Source organism: Schistocerca piceifrons, chromosome 8 (genome assembly GCF_021461385.2).
Source record: "Schistocerca piceifrons isolate TAMUIC-IGC-003096 chromosome 8, iqSchPice1.1, whole genome shotgun sequence".
NCBI classification, from domain to species: Eukaryota; Metazoa; Arthropoda; class Insecta; order Orthoptera; family Acrididae; genus Schistocerca; species Schistocerca piceifrons.
In genome coordinates, this window is record NC_060145.1 from 342,442,432 (window position 1) to 342,455,129 (window position 12,698).

General features: G+C 37.7%; 1 protein-coding gene across 5 annotated transcripts in view; it reads left to right on the top strand.

Annotated features, from left to right (window-relative positions):
- Positions 1–3,412: 3,412 nt before the first annotated feature.
- The window catches only part of LOC124711450 (testin), a 110,046-nt gene continuing 100,760 nt past the window's right edge, over positions 3,413–12,698 (top strand). For 3 of the 5 annotated variants that reach the window (XM_047241533.1, XM_047241535.1, XM_047241536.1), the window contains exons 1-3: positions 3,413–3,566; positions 3,659–3,831; positions 3,946–4,034. In XM_047241533.1, coding sequence (XP_047097489.1) covers positions 3,769–3,831; positions 3,946–4,034 — 152 coding nt within the window. In that variant the 5' untranslated portion in view covers positions 3,413–3,566; positions 3,659–3,768. Of the gene's footprint in view, positions 3,571–3,658; positions 3,832–3,945; positions 4,035–12,698 lie in introns of all 5 variants that reach the window. The other 2 variants (XM_047241537.1, XM_047241534.1) reach the window with 2 other exon arrangements.

Below are 12,698 nucleotides of genomic sequence, written 5' to 3' on the forward strand. Positions count from 1 at the left end.
TTTGAAACTGCCGCTCCCGCCTCTCTACGAGTGTCATGCGTCAGTTTCTGCTTCCTTTCAAAATCCAAAACTCGTTGTCGATAGAATCCCTCTGATTGGCGACTAATACTGTTTCCAAAGTCTATGGCATCTTCAGAATCCAGATCTTCCTTAAAGTGCCATCGGGCAAGAAGGCAGTTCCCACAGATAGCTGAAAGTGCCGCGATAATTGTGATGGTGTCTTATTGTCAAGTATAAATTTGTAAAGTGTCTGAGGCATCTGTAGTTCCAGCGACTTTGATAAACGGAATAATAAGCATTTTTTAGCACATCAAACTTTTTTGATAATGAAACTACTACTACTGTTAAACCATTTAACACTGTCACGAACTAATCATTGTCTTTCATGATAATGTAGTTCTGCGGACTTAATTCTACAATGTGAAGCCACGTTTGCGGTTCTGCAAACTGAAACGGTAATAATTTGAATACACAGAGTGATTGTAATTAAAGTTAAACTTTCAAAACGCTGTAGAAATAACGCCATTGATCGGAATGAAGTCAAATTCCAACGGAATTAGCAATTATATCCCTGCTAATTCGTCCTTTTTTCTGATATTTCTGCGTATTTATTTTCATCGTTTTTGCGTCCTAAAGCACAATTTTCCTTACTGGTGACACTCTGAAGTTTTTATTTAACGCATTTTACGTACTTGCTCCCAGTTAATTAAATAAATAGTAGACTCAGTAAGAAGGGGGGGGGGGGGAAGGCTATCGGAGAATAAATGTATTGTAATACAGCAAATACATTTGGTCAAGTAACAGTCAACCCATATAACACCATTAAGGGAAGTGGAAAGTGACACAAATGAAAGAGTTTGGGGACATGTTTACTAACATTTTACGCTTCTTAATCAAATGGTGAAGAAAATAAATTGAAGGCAAAATACACCAAAGAAGATGAATGTGTACTTTGATTAGCTACACTATTGTTTTTCATTTGATTTGTGCAGGAAATGTATTTAAGCTGAATGCAGAAATTGGTAGTAGGTGCTGTGGAAAATTAAAAATTGTTGGTATAGCATCTACCTTCAGCCACACACGTCCAAATTTTTCTCTTTCTAAACATTCCTCTTCAAAGTGTTTTGAACATACTTTGGAATATTTTGTGGGGACAAAATTACTCCTCCTTATTTTCTGGAGCCACATTTTTGCTCGTTGTTCATCCTTCAGGAAACTAAAATATAAATCACACCTAATCATTCTCCATGTCCTAGACACACTTAACATGGTCTCCTACTGTAACTTTATAGTAAATAAAAAGGTTTAGACACATATATTATACAAAGACAATTACAGACTCCCACTCTATTGAATTTATCTGTCCCCCATCTTTCAAATCTATATACACAATCGACAAATCACTGATAAATGCATGAAGGTTAGTATTTGCTGAAACAACTAACCATTCCCTCTCCTGTTCCACTAACAAATTTGCGAGAGGAAGCGACTGTTTGTAAGCTTTTGTACTTGCCGTAATATCTATTATATAGTCATAAAATCGTAGAAAAATAGGTCTACAGAATCAAGCCTTAATTATAATGCGTCTCGAAATTTTTAAACATAGTACCCATGAAAAGTTACTATCCCTCCTTTCATATATTTTTCTTTGCATCCGTAGCAACAACAGTAATTCACCATCGCTGTTACACTGCCAACGAACGGTGAGAACACAAGAAAAACTCTTGATATTATAAACTTCAAACTCTGAGGAAAGCACACACGCACAGCGAAGTCCCGGAAACACGTGACAATCCTGGTTTAATGTTGACAACATGCGCAGACCGCAATGCTCACTCCAGAGATATTTACTCTATGCAAATATGGCATGCTGACATGACACAAGTTCCATGCTGCTTCTCGCCCGCTATCTGTTGGTGTAGGAAAGAAATTTCAGTGGCAAGCGATTATCACTCTTGTGCAGTAACCTCAACGATTTTTTTTATTTCTGCTGGAAATTCTATTACGGTCTGTATTTGCAGCTTGTGTTCCAAAAAACAAAAGCAAACAAAATTCAAGAATAAACAGACAGATCAAAATGATCTACATAGTGGCTGCTTAAGCAAAGGCAGTTTTATCACATAGATTTACTTCACGAGTTGTAGGGCACAGGATGGAGTTAGAGGCAAATAATTATCTTCTAACGCTCATAACTCCTTTTTTATTTATTTAATTATTCGAGTCATCAGTCTTCTGACTGGTGTGATGCGGTCTGTCATGAATTCCTCTCCTGTGCCAACCTTTTCATATCAGAGCAGCACTTGCATTCCGCATCGTCAATTATTTGCTGGATGCATTCTAGTCTCTGTTTTCCTCTACGGTTTTTATTCTCTAATGTTCTGTCTAGTACATTGGAAGTTTTTTAGTGATTTCTTCTTCTTGTCAATGTTTTTTCATATATTTCTTTCCTGCCGATTCTCCGGGGAACCTCTTCATTCCTTACCTTGTCTGTCCTTGCGAGGTCGGCATGTATACCTGAACTATTATTATTGGTGATGGTTTGCTGTCGATTCTGATGAGAACAGCCCCGTCACTGAGCTATTCACAGTAACTTACTCTCTGCCCTACTTTCATATTCATAATTAGTCCTAAGTCCATTATACTATTTTCTACTGCTGTTGATATTATCCTCCACTCATCTGACTAGAAATCCTTGTATTGTCTCCATTTCACTTCACTACCCCCCCCCCCCCCCCCCCACTATATCTAGATCGACCCTTAGCATTTCCCCAACTTCAGGTATAATACGGAAAAAAAACTCGGATGATGAGAGAAATATTTCCACATGAGCAACTGATGATTACGTCAAGGTCACTGGCAATAGGAGTTACAAGGATCTAGAATTTGCAACTGTAATTTCCAAACAAGCAGTAAGTGAAATCATGCCTATTAGAAGTGAGCGGTTTATGCTGTCCCGAATGATGATTTCATGAAGGCAGGTAAACTACTGGACCTCAATTCTGACAAGCTACAGATCCTATTTTTACGGTTTTAGACATGTTTGAAATGGAGTATATTCTCAGAACTAACATACACGGGCAATGAACTATAGTTCAATTTTCTTATAAGTCGATATTTTCAGTCCTCTGCCTGAAGCCTACCAGCAACTTTTGCACCAGAGTATAAAATTTCGTTCTGAACTCTGGACGCAATTCATAGTATGTCTTGAAAGTTTTTCTTGTAGTATTGTGGTAGTGAAAAAATAATGCTCGTTAGCAGCATCAATTCACGGATTAGTAAACAGTATTCAATTGTAATTTAACGCTGCAGAAGAATCTAAATTTTTAAATAAATTCACAATTCTTGTAATAAATTATTCTAAAATAATGTAGCACAATTATTGTGTAAAAATGTCTCGGTGTCATTTGAAAATCGGGATGTACTAATTTGTCTTCCCATTCTCGGTATATGCTCCCTTCCGTGTAAGCAATGGGTTGAGTGTATTGTATCTGTGAGTAATGTTGACAGCTACAGCTTGTGTTTGTTGACATCTGGAGTACTACAGACAGTTTGACCACCGGTGGTAGGTAGGTGAGAGCTCTACAGAATCCGTTTGGGAAATTTTTGTAGTTCTACAGAGAGCATTGATCGACATAATAATCTCTATTATTATTGACAGATGAGTTCGACTGAGTCATAGGTGTGACTCATTCAGTGTGAACGATAACCGATAAAAGCGACAGGTAAACGGGTGTGGCATAACAACGTAATGAGGTTTGTCGTTTAAAAATGTCTGAAACTTCAGAAAAGACGCCAGAGTGGTTGGTGTTGCTGGAAAACAAGAAGAAGAGGGTAAGTAGAAGTGCTTTTCAGAAATATCACTTCGAAAACTAGTTTCATTTTACCTGTTCTCTGCGGATGGTTCGTTACGAAAAAATTGTAAATTAATGTAAACTTGTCTTCCAGCATAATCGGTTGGCTCATGAAATCGGCGCCGGTGCTCCATGTCTTAGCTGCGGAGATTCTTGTCCAGGGCTTGATTTACATTTCTGGAGGTAACAGTTTTCTTGTTTTCTATTCTCCCTTTTATTTATTTTTTTACTTGTTTGGACTTCATCAATTTCACGCTAATCATATGGAAGATGATAAAGCTCTAAATATACTGCTCAACTGCCAACTCTTTGCGAAAATAAGCTAGTTATTTAACGGAAAATATAGACATATTTCCTTTACCGGTAGTAACGACATGTTCGAAGATATTAGATGTTTACCAGTAACTATTGCTTAACTTAACGGGTCACAAGATGTCCTACAAAAGTTTGACCAGCGAAAGATTTCTCAATTTATTATACTGTAAGGGGAAATATAAATGTTCTTTGGGTATTAGTTACACAATGAACACATTCCAGCATTAAATTAAACTTTATTTTTCGAATTGTTTTAGTATTTCCTTTGATAGAATATATTTTATGTTCACATATTATGAACCTTCTGGAGACCAAAAATCTCCCCCCTGGAAAAATGGATTCCAACATAATGACTGTGTGAAACGCAGGTTACTCTGTTCATCCAGGAGACCAAGACAGCAACAGATACCTGTGAGTTGGTTGCTGCCATGTTCCTTTACTTCTGGAAGGCATTCAATACAGATCCGCACTACAGCCTAATGAACAAAGTAAGACTGTATGAAATATGATACCCGCCATGTGATTGGACTCTAGTGTTTCTAGCAAATAGAACAGCATATCATTCTGAACAGAGAGAGGTCTTCAGATATAAAAGTAATTTTAGATGTTGCCCAAGGGAGTGTTGTAGGACTATTAATTATTCCAATAGAGATAAATCACCTATTGGGCAACGTCAGAAGTTCCACATCTTTTTGTTGTTGATGCTGTTGCGTACAGAGATGCCGGAGTGCTAGCAAATGGTCGTGAAGTGCAGGAAGATCTGCAGTGGATCATCCTTCATGCAGAGATTGGCAACTGGCCCTCAAAATAAAAGAAGCAGTATATTGCACGTAAATAGTCAGGAAGATCTGTTGTTATGTTATTATATGATTGCAGAACAATCATGGAAAGCAGTCTTATCTGTAGTAGAATATGTAGGAATACACATATTGAGCAATTTAAAGCAGAGTGGCCGCATAAAACTAATCACGTGTAAAGTGGATGACAGGCAGTTTCATTGGAAGAATTGTCAGGAAATCAGTCCACCCACCAAAGATGTAGCTTACAAAATCCTTGTTGAATCAATATTTAAATACAGGTTGTCAGTCTGAGATTTATACCAGATAGAATTGATAGAGGAAACAGAAGATTTAGCAACCAGCAGCACATTTTGTTACAGCTTCATTTAATAAGTGCGAAAGTGTCATGGAGATGCTCATCCAACTCCAGTGGCAGATGCTGTGAGAGAAGCGTTCTGCATCACTGTATGCTTTACTGATATACACAGTCTGGTCACATTAATGTGACCACCACCTGTCTTTAGTGTCAGTGCACACTAATCAAAAACAGGTAGCAGCAGTAGCAGTGGAGGTTATGTAAAGCTTGTTGGGGGGATGCAGAAAATAATGTATTTGTCGTCATAGTGTGGAAGCAGAGTGATTTATCTGACATCCAAAAGGGCATGATCATTGGCTTTTTGGCCAAGAGTGGAAGTATTTGCAAAATGGTTAAGTTTGCGAACTGTTTGCTTGCCTTCATGGTTAAGGTATACTGCATATGGCAAAATGGCACTATCCGAAACTGATGCCGAGGCAACTGTGATGCACCATATGCTGTAGGTGATGGGTAAACAATGTTTGCCGAGATGTGTACGGGCAAATCGATGTGTAACTTTTGAGCAACTGACTGTTCAGATTAATAAAAGGGCTATCGCCAGTGTCTCCTCAATGGCCATTCAGCGAATGTTGCTGTGTATCGGCCACCACAGCAGATGCCTGGTTCATGCATCCATGCTGACTGCTGTTCATTGGCAGTGAAGGCTGGAATTTTCATGCCAATACCATAACTGGTATTCACTGAGTGGCAACAGGTGGCCTTTTCAGGTAAATCATGTTTTATGCTCCATCGGACGGACGGCTGTGTAAGGATGTGCAACAATCGTCAGAAGGTTACAGGCCGGAGGAGTGAGCTTTATGGTCTGGTGAATGTTTTTGTGGCAATCCCTGTTTGATCTTGTCATTCAGCAAGACACAAGGGATGGACACAAGTATGTACCTATCCTTGAGGATCATATCCACCCCTTCATGCTGTTTGTTTTTTCCTCGGCACGATGGCATCTATCAGCAGGACAATGTAAAGTGTCACACAGTTTGCAGTGTACACAAGTGGTTCGAAGAGCACCAGGATGAATTTGCCTTACTCCACTGGCCAACAAACACCCCAGATTTAAACCTAATAGAGATTCTGTGGGACCAGCACTATTGGATTGTTTGCACCGTTCCTAGAAAAGCTAACCAATTTATTGCTTCCTCTTACTTATATCTCATGAAAAGATCATTTTGGACCATCCATGATTGGAATAGGAAAAGTGGGCAGTGATAGTTTTACATAAAGTACCCTCCACTAGATACCATATGATGGCCTACAGAGAATAAGTGTAGATGTAGAATGCTTGTCTTTCATGATTCCTTTCATATGCCATTTGTGATGTCCATGCATCCATATTTCCTTCAGAGTGAATTGTTTTGTGTTTTATTTATCTCATGACATACATTTGCAATCCATTCAGTGTGCGTACAGGAGAAATGTCAGAAATTTATAAAACAGTTACAGTGATGTTTACATTAATAAATAATAGCACTATAATATATGAAAACACTATAATGATATTTCTTGGAATGTGCGACACATTGCATCCAGCTCAAATTTCCCGTTTGTCCCATATGAATTCATTCACTGAGTAATAACACTTCATTGTCAGTATAATGCAATATAATTTTGTCATTTTCATGACCTTCCTTGAGTACAAAAATGTTAAAGTGGTAGACTACTCTCATGCATATTTGTATGTGTATCAGAGCAACATAAAATTTTGTCGATGCTAGCAACATGCGTAATGGGCATTCAAATACTGATATACATGTATTCTGTAATTAAGTTTCATCAGTACAAGTATGCTTTGTAATTCGCAGGGTTTCAAAACCAAGTTTAAAAGCTGCGGTACATTGTCTGTGTATCACGTTTTCAAGTATATTGGGCAAGTCATGATGTTATGGGTTAAGAACAAACAAATAAGAACATAATTCACATTTACAGGCATGTGCATACTTAGGTGTAGTTTGACAATGGTGGGCTTATAGTAGGAATCATCCCCCCCATTTGCCTGGAGTTATTTAGAGAAACCATGGAAATCTAAGTCAGGTCTGCCAGATGGGGTTAGTCTCTCCATCCTCTCAAATACAAGGCCAGTCTGTTTAAAAGTGTGCAAACTAATTTAGTTATGATCCCAAGTGGAAAATACTGTTATTTAATAATCTGTTCATTTCCCATTGCACATAATGTTCAGATGTTATTTTTGGAAATTTGTGGTAAGTTACCATGAGACCAAACTGCTGAGGTTATTGGACCTTAGGTTTACACACTACTTAAGCTAACTTACGTTAAGGACAACACACACACACTCATGCCCGAGGGAGCGCTTGAACCTCTGACGGGGGTAGTCGCGCAAACCATGGCAAGGCCCGCGCAGCTACCCCACCCGGCTCACATATTATTGCATAGTTTATCGTTGTGTATACTATCAGCTAACATCAGGATCACTGGGAACATCAGGACCATGAGTTTGGCTTCCATTTTATGTATTTAGACATCCAGTTTGCTTGCCTGAAAAAAATCAAGACACAATCCCTCCATAAGATGTGAGAGATTGAGTGCAGAAAGAGAGAGGGTGTGTGTATACATTGACCATCATACACTAGGAAATGAATTAGAACTAACTCTTAAGAAATTGAAAGTTTCAAAACTTAAATACAAATGGCAGTAGAAATTTACAAAAACAATCATTTATTAATCTTCATATACTCATAAAGAGAGAAGAATGACTTATCCTCTGGGTATTTTATTAATTTAGATACAAATGAAGCTGGGACATTAATGACGAATTTTAATGTCTGATGGAAGAGAATTGAAAGCTTTTGTGGCAGACCAGTGAACACCTTTTTGTGCAAGACTTAGCTGTTTTGGATCCCTGTGTAAATCGTCTTTAGACCTTTTATTGTGGTCATGGTATGTACTATTAGACGTAAAAAGAGAATGGTTTTTAGAGGCAAAAGTCGTCTAAGAAAATAGAAATATGGTGGTTAATTTTTGGAGCTTACAAAAATGGTTTCTGCAAGAATATTTTGGATGCATACCACTCATGACTCAAACTCCCCTCTTTTTCCTATAAAGCGTTTTTTTTGTTGTTAAAGATTAATTACCCCAAAAAGTTGTACCTTATGACACGATAGAGTGAAAAAAGCCAAAATAAGCAGCTCTAATAACATTCACATAGCCAACAGGGGTAATTACACGTGGGGCACCACGCCCAGATCATTTTAACTTGGCATAAGTTAGGATGCCCAGGAATTTAGAAGATTCACAGTGCGGTATATTTTGGTTATCACAATTCACTATATATGATGTATTGCTTGACAGGTACTTTTTAGTGGCTTTTTAAATAAATATATTTTACTAATCTCTTTACTCTCCTTGCACAAATTATTTTGTAATTTTATTCTTTAGTAGAAAATGCTGTTTTATGGTAACTTTCTGTCTATATCTTGTTGTAACAAATCGGTAAATGTATTCACATGGTGGAGTTAAAATATCCCATATTTTGGAGAGATTTTTATGATGAGCTTGGTTACCAATTTTTGTTATTATTCTTGTGGCTCTTTTTTGTAGTCTGATAACTGTGTACATATTTTGTGCAGTTGTTTCCCCAGAGAAGAATTCTTTAACAGAGAACTGAGAGCACATATAAATAATGTTTACTGATAACTAAAAAGCACTGACTGTCACATATTGATGTCAGGACACAACATGCTATTCTGTTTGAAAGTATCATTGCATGGTCACATCATTTCAACTGAGAATCAATCATCTTTCTAAAAATTTGGGTTTGTTACCATTTCATTTACATTTAATGTAACAGTATAATTTTCCCTTGTCAAACTGAAATAAATGGCATTTGTTCTCTTTATGTTCAGTGTAACTTTATTTTTGATTAGATGAAATATGTGACTGGATTGATGATTTTTTGGTAGGGGGGAGGCAGCTTGTTATCTGGGATGTCAAGTCATTGACAGATGTAGAAGTAACTTTGAGTGTACCCCAGGGAAGTATGTTAGGACCCTTGCTGTTCGTGTTGTGTATTAATGACTTTGCGGACAATATTAATAGTAATATTAGACCTTTTACAAATTATGCAGCTATCTGTTATGAAATACTATGTAACAGAAACTGCATAAATGTTCAGTCAGATGTTAAGATTTCAATGTGGTGCAAACATTGACAACTTGCTTTAAATGTCCAGAAATGTAAAGTTGTGCAATTCACAAAATGGAAAAAAAAAAACATAGTGTGTTAAGAATCTAATGTCAGTGAGTCACAGTTAGAATTGGCCAACTCATACAAATTCCTGGGTGCAATACTTTGTAGGGATATGGAATGGAATGATCACATAGGCACCGTTGTGGGTAAAGCAAGTGGTAGATTTCAGTTTGTTGGTAGAATACATGAGATGTTGTATGTATACAGAGAAGGGCAGCACAAATGGTCACAAGTTTGTTTGACCTGTAGGAGAGTGTCACATAGATGATGAAGGAACTGAACTGTTATATTCTTGAAGACCGACATAAACTGTCCTAAGAAAGCATACTGACACAGTTTCAAGAACTGGCTTTAAGTGATGACTCTAGGGATATACAACAATCCCCTTCATATTGCCCACATAGGAATCATCAGGAGAAGATTAGATTAATTACAGCACAAACAGACATTTAAACAGCCAGTCATCCCATGCTCCACAAGTGGATGGAATGGGAGGAAACCATAATAACTGGTACAATGGGGTATACCCTCTGACATTTACTTTACAGTGGTTTGCAGAGAATAGATGTGGATTGGAGGCTTGTTGTTGTTTTAACAAGTAGCAATTTTGCCTCTTTTCAAATGATCCAAGGGTTGATTGCAGTAATGGTCGAACAAGGTGTGTAATCTGTGGAAATGGTTCTATGATGTTTTGAGGGTATTTTTGGTACCATAACTTGGGCCCACACCTCCAGGTTACTGTGAACATGAACCATGATATTTACTTAGATATTCCTGGTGACCAAGTATTGCCCTTTCCTTTACACCTTCTTCTTGAAGAGTATGATGTGCACACACCTGTCTTTCAGTATAACAGCATAACAGGGTTGCAGGCATATGTTTCTGGTGCTACAAATACTCTGGCATCTTTTATCACTTTAACAATCATGATATTAATTCCATAGAAAATGGCTGCTGTTATTTGGGAACAGCAGATGAAACATGGCAATCACTCTCTCTGCAATTTGGTAGCTATACAGGAATGGCGTCAGCACAATAAGGCATGCCTGAAGAAACTTGTGGACAATCTTCCTTGTCAAACTGAGTCCTTTATCTTGGTTAGAGGTGCATATATACACCATTAGTATGATGTTTCCTGGGAGTGAGTAATTTTCTGGCTGGTGCACTGAAGATTGTATGTGGAGTGACTTTACCAGTTGGTGTATTATTTTGAGGCACTCTAATTAATTATTGGCATTCAATATGATACAGTTGTCAGTAAGAGTCAGGACGTATTTTATCCAGGGAGATGCAATAAGTGCTGAACAGAAGCTAATGCTTTTCTGCCATTGTGTGCATTATGTCAGAGAGGAACGCTTCGTAACTGTTTTGTATGCTGGAGACAGAGCAGATTCATTTGCATTATTGTTTTCACTTAATTACTTTGCATAGTGGTATTTTTCAAGTGAAAGTGTTTTGAGTATGGGCAAGCAATGCACAGTTGTGCTAGTGTTGGTTGTAATTCTCAAAATCGCAATACGAAAGGGTCCGAAGTAATGCTTCATGTTTTCCATCATGATGCAGATCCGCAAAAGATTTGGCTATTGAAATGATGTAGAAAAGACGCTGTGAATGTTGCAAATGTTAGAATATGCTGTCCTCATTTCAAACAAACTAATTGTGTTAAAGACTTGCATTTGGAAGTGTTAAATGTATCACAAAAATGAGTGCTCAACAGCAAAGCATTTCCATCTCATAGATTGCCTTGTAGTAGTAGCGCCAGTGATAGCACATCACATGCAACAGGAGACAGGAAGGAACATTGCTACGAATGATAGATCAATAGAAGCAGCATAGAGACTTCAGAAAAGCTTCTACCAGGGAAGACAATTGCTGATAAATGTACATTTACAGATGAAGCTGTTTTTTCAGGTAAAGGCACTTTACAGAATTCCGCAACAGCATCACAGAGGAGGAAAGCTCGAATGAAAAAAGTCCATGAAATTGCGAGCATGTAATAAAAATCTTCAAAATCAGTTCACATCAATGAAATGACGTCTGCACGATGAAGAAAGTATTAAAATGCACTTGTGTCACGTGAAATTAATTGAATAGTGGACCAAATATCTTCACTCAATCAAATCATGAATTTTTTGCAGGGGTCTAAACGGGTTTGTTGGGTCAAAGAGGAAATATGCAAGTTGCTTAGTGTCATGCCATTTCACAGAAAAATTACAATTCTTTCAGCGATTGCATACTCATTTTGAACATTTACTTTGACGGAAAACTGTGAAAACAGACTATGTAGTTTGCACTTTTTTTTGCGTATTTCAATTCAATAGGTGCTTGATTTTTTTTTTTAAAAAAAATCTCCAGTATCTGTTTAAAAGTTGGACGAGTCACAAAATGCAGTAGTAACAGTCTAGCAATTGCGGAATAGCAAATTACATATAATAATTTGAGTAAAAACTGATGCATACCACAAATACATTGCATAAACGTATGGCCCTCATGTTGTAGCACTTTTCCCGAGACAGAAGTTGTTCCTTAGCAATGTCACTGTGTCAGCTAGTAGCAACATAAAACACTTACTGCTCACCCTTATTTTTCTATGGACCTTGATTTTATCAACTTGAAGAAAGACATAAATTAATCAGTTTTCAGGTCAAATCAGTTTGGTGGTTGAGTAATATGACTGCACTTACTTATATGAAATCATATTTTCTGAGAAATTAAACACTAAGAGAGCATCCTAACATATGGAATGTGCCATTGGAACCATCATTTTCTGACCACATGTATATAAAATTTGAGGTTGAAATGAGTGTTAAACAGACCATGACCTATAGAAATCCTAGGAAAACAAACTAGGGCTCTTACAGGAAAGGCCTCAGCACTCGCTTACCTGAAGTCAGAACTTTTCTAAAGAATCCAGTAGACCTTGAGGAAATATCAGACACAGTGGATTGGAAAAGATTCTCTCTGGTTTCGAGCAGCTAACAGAAGTGGTAAAGGCTGCCAGTCTTACTTGTGAGATGAAACCGAGCTGACCATTTGCAGCATTGTCGACAGGACTGTTTGCGGACCTGTGGCAGAGAGTTGAGTGGAGAATATCAATCAGAGGCTCAGACGGTTCTGCAACTGTGTAGTCTGCAGATTCCTCGACTAGCGCCATAGGGTGTTTGGGTTTTGGGTTCCACT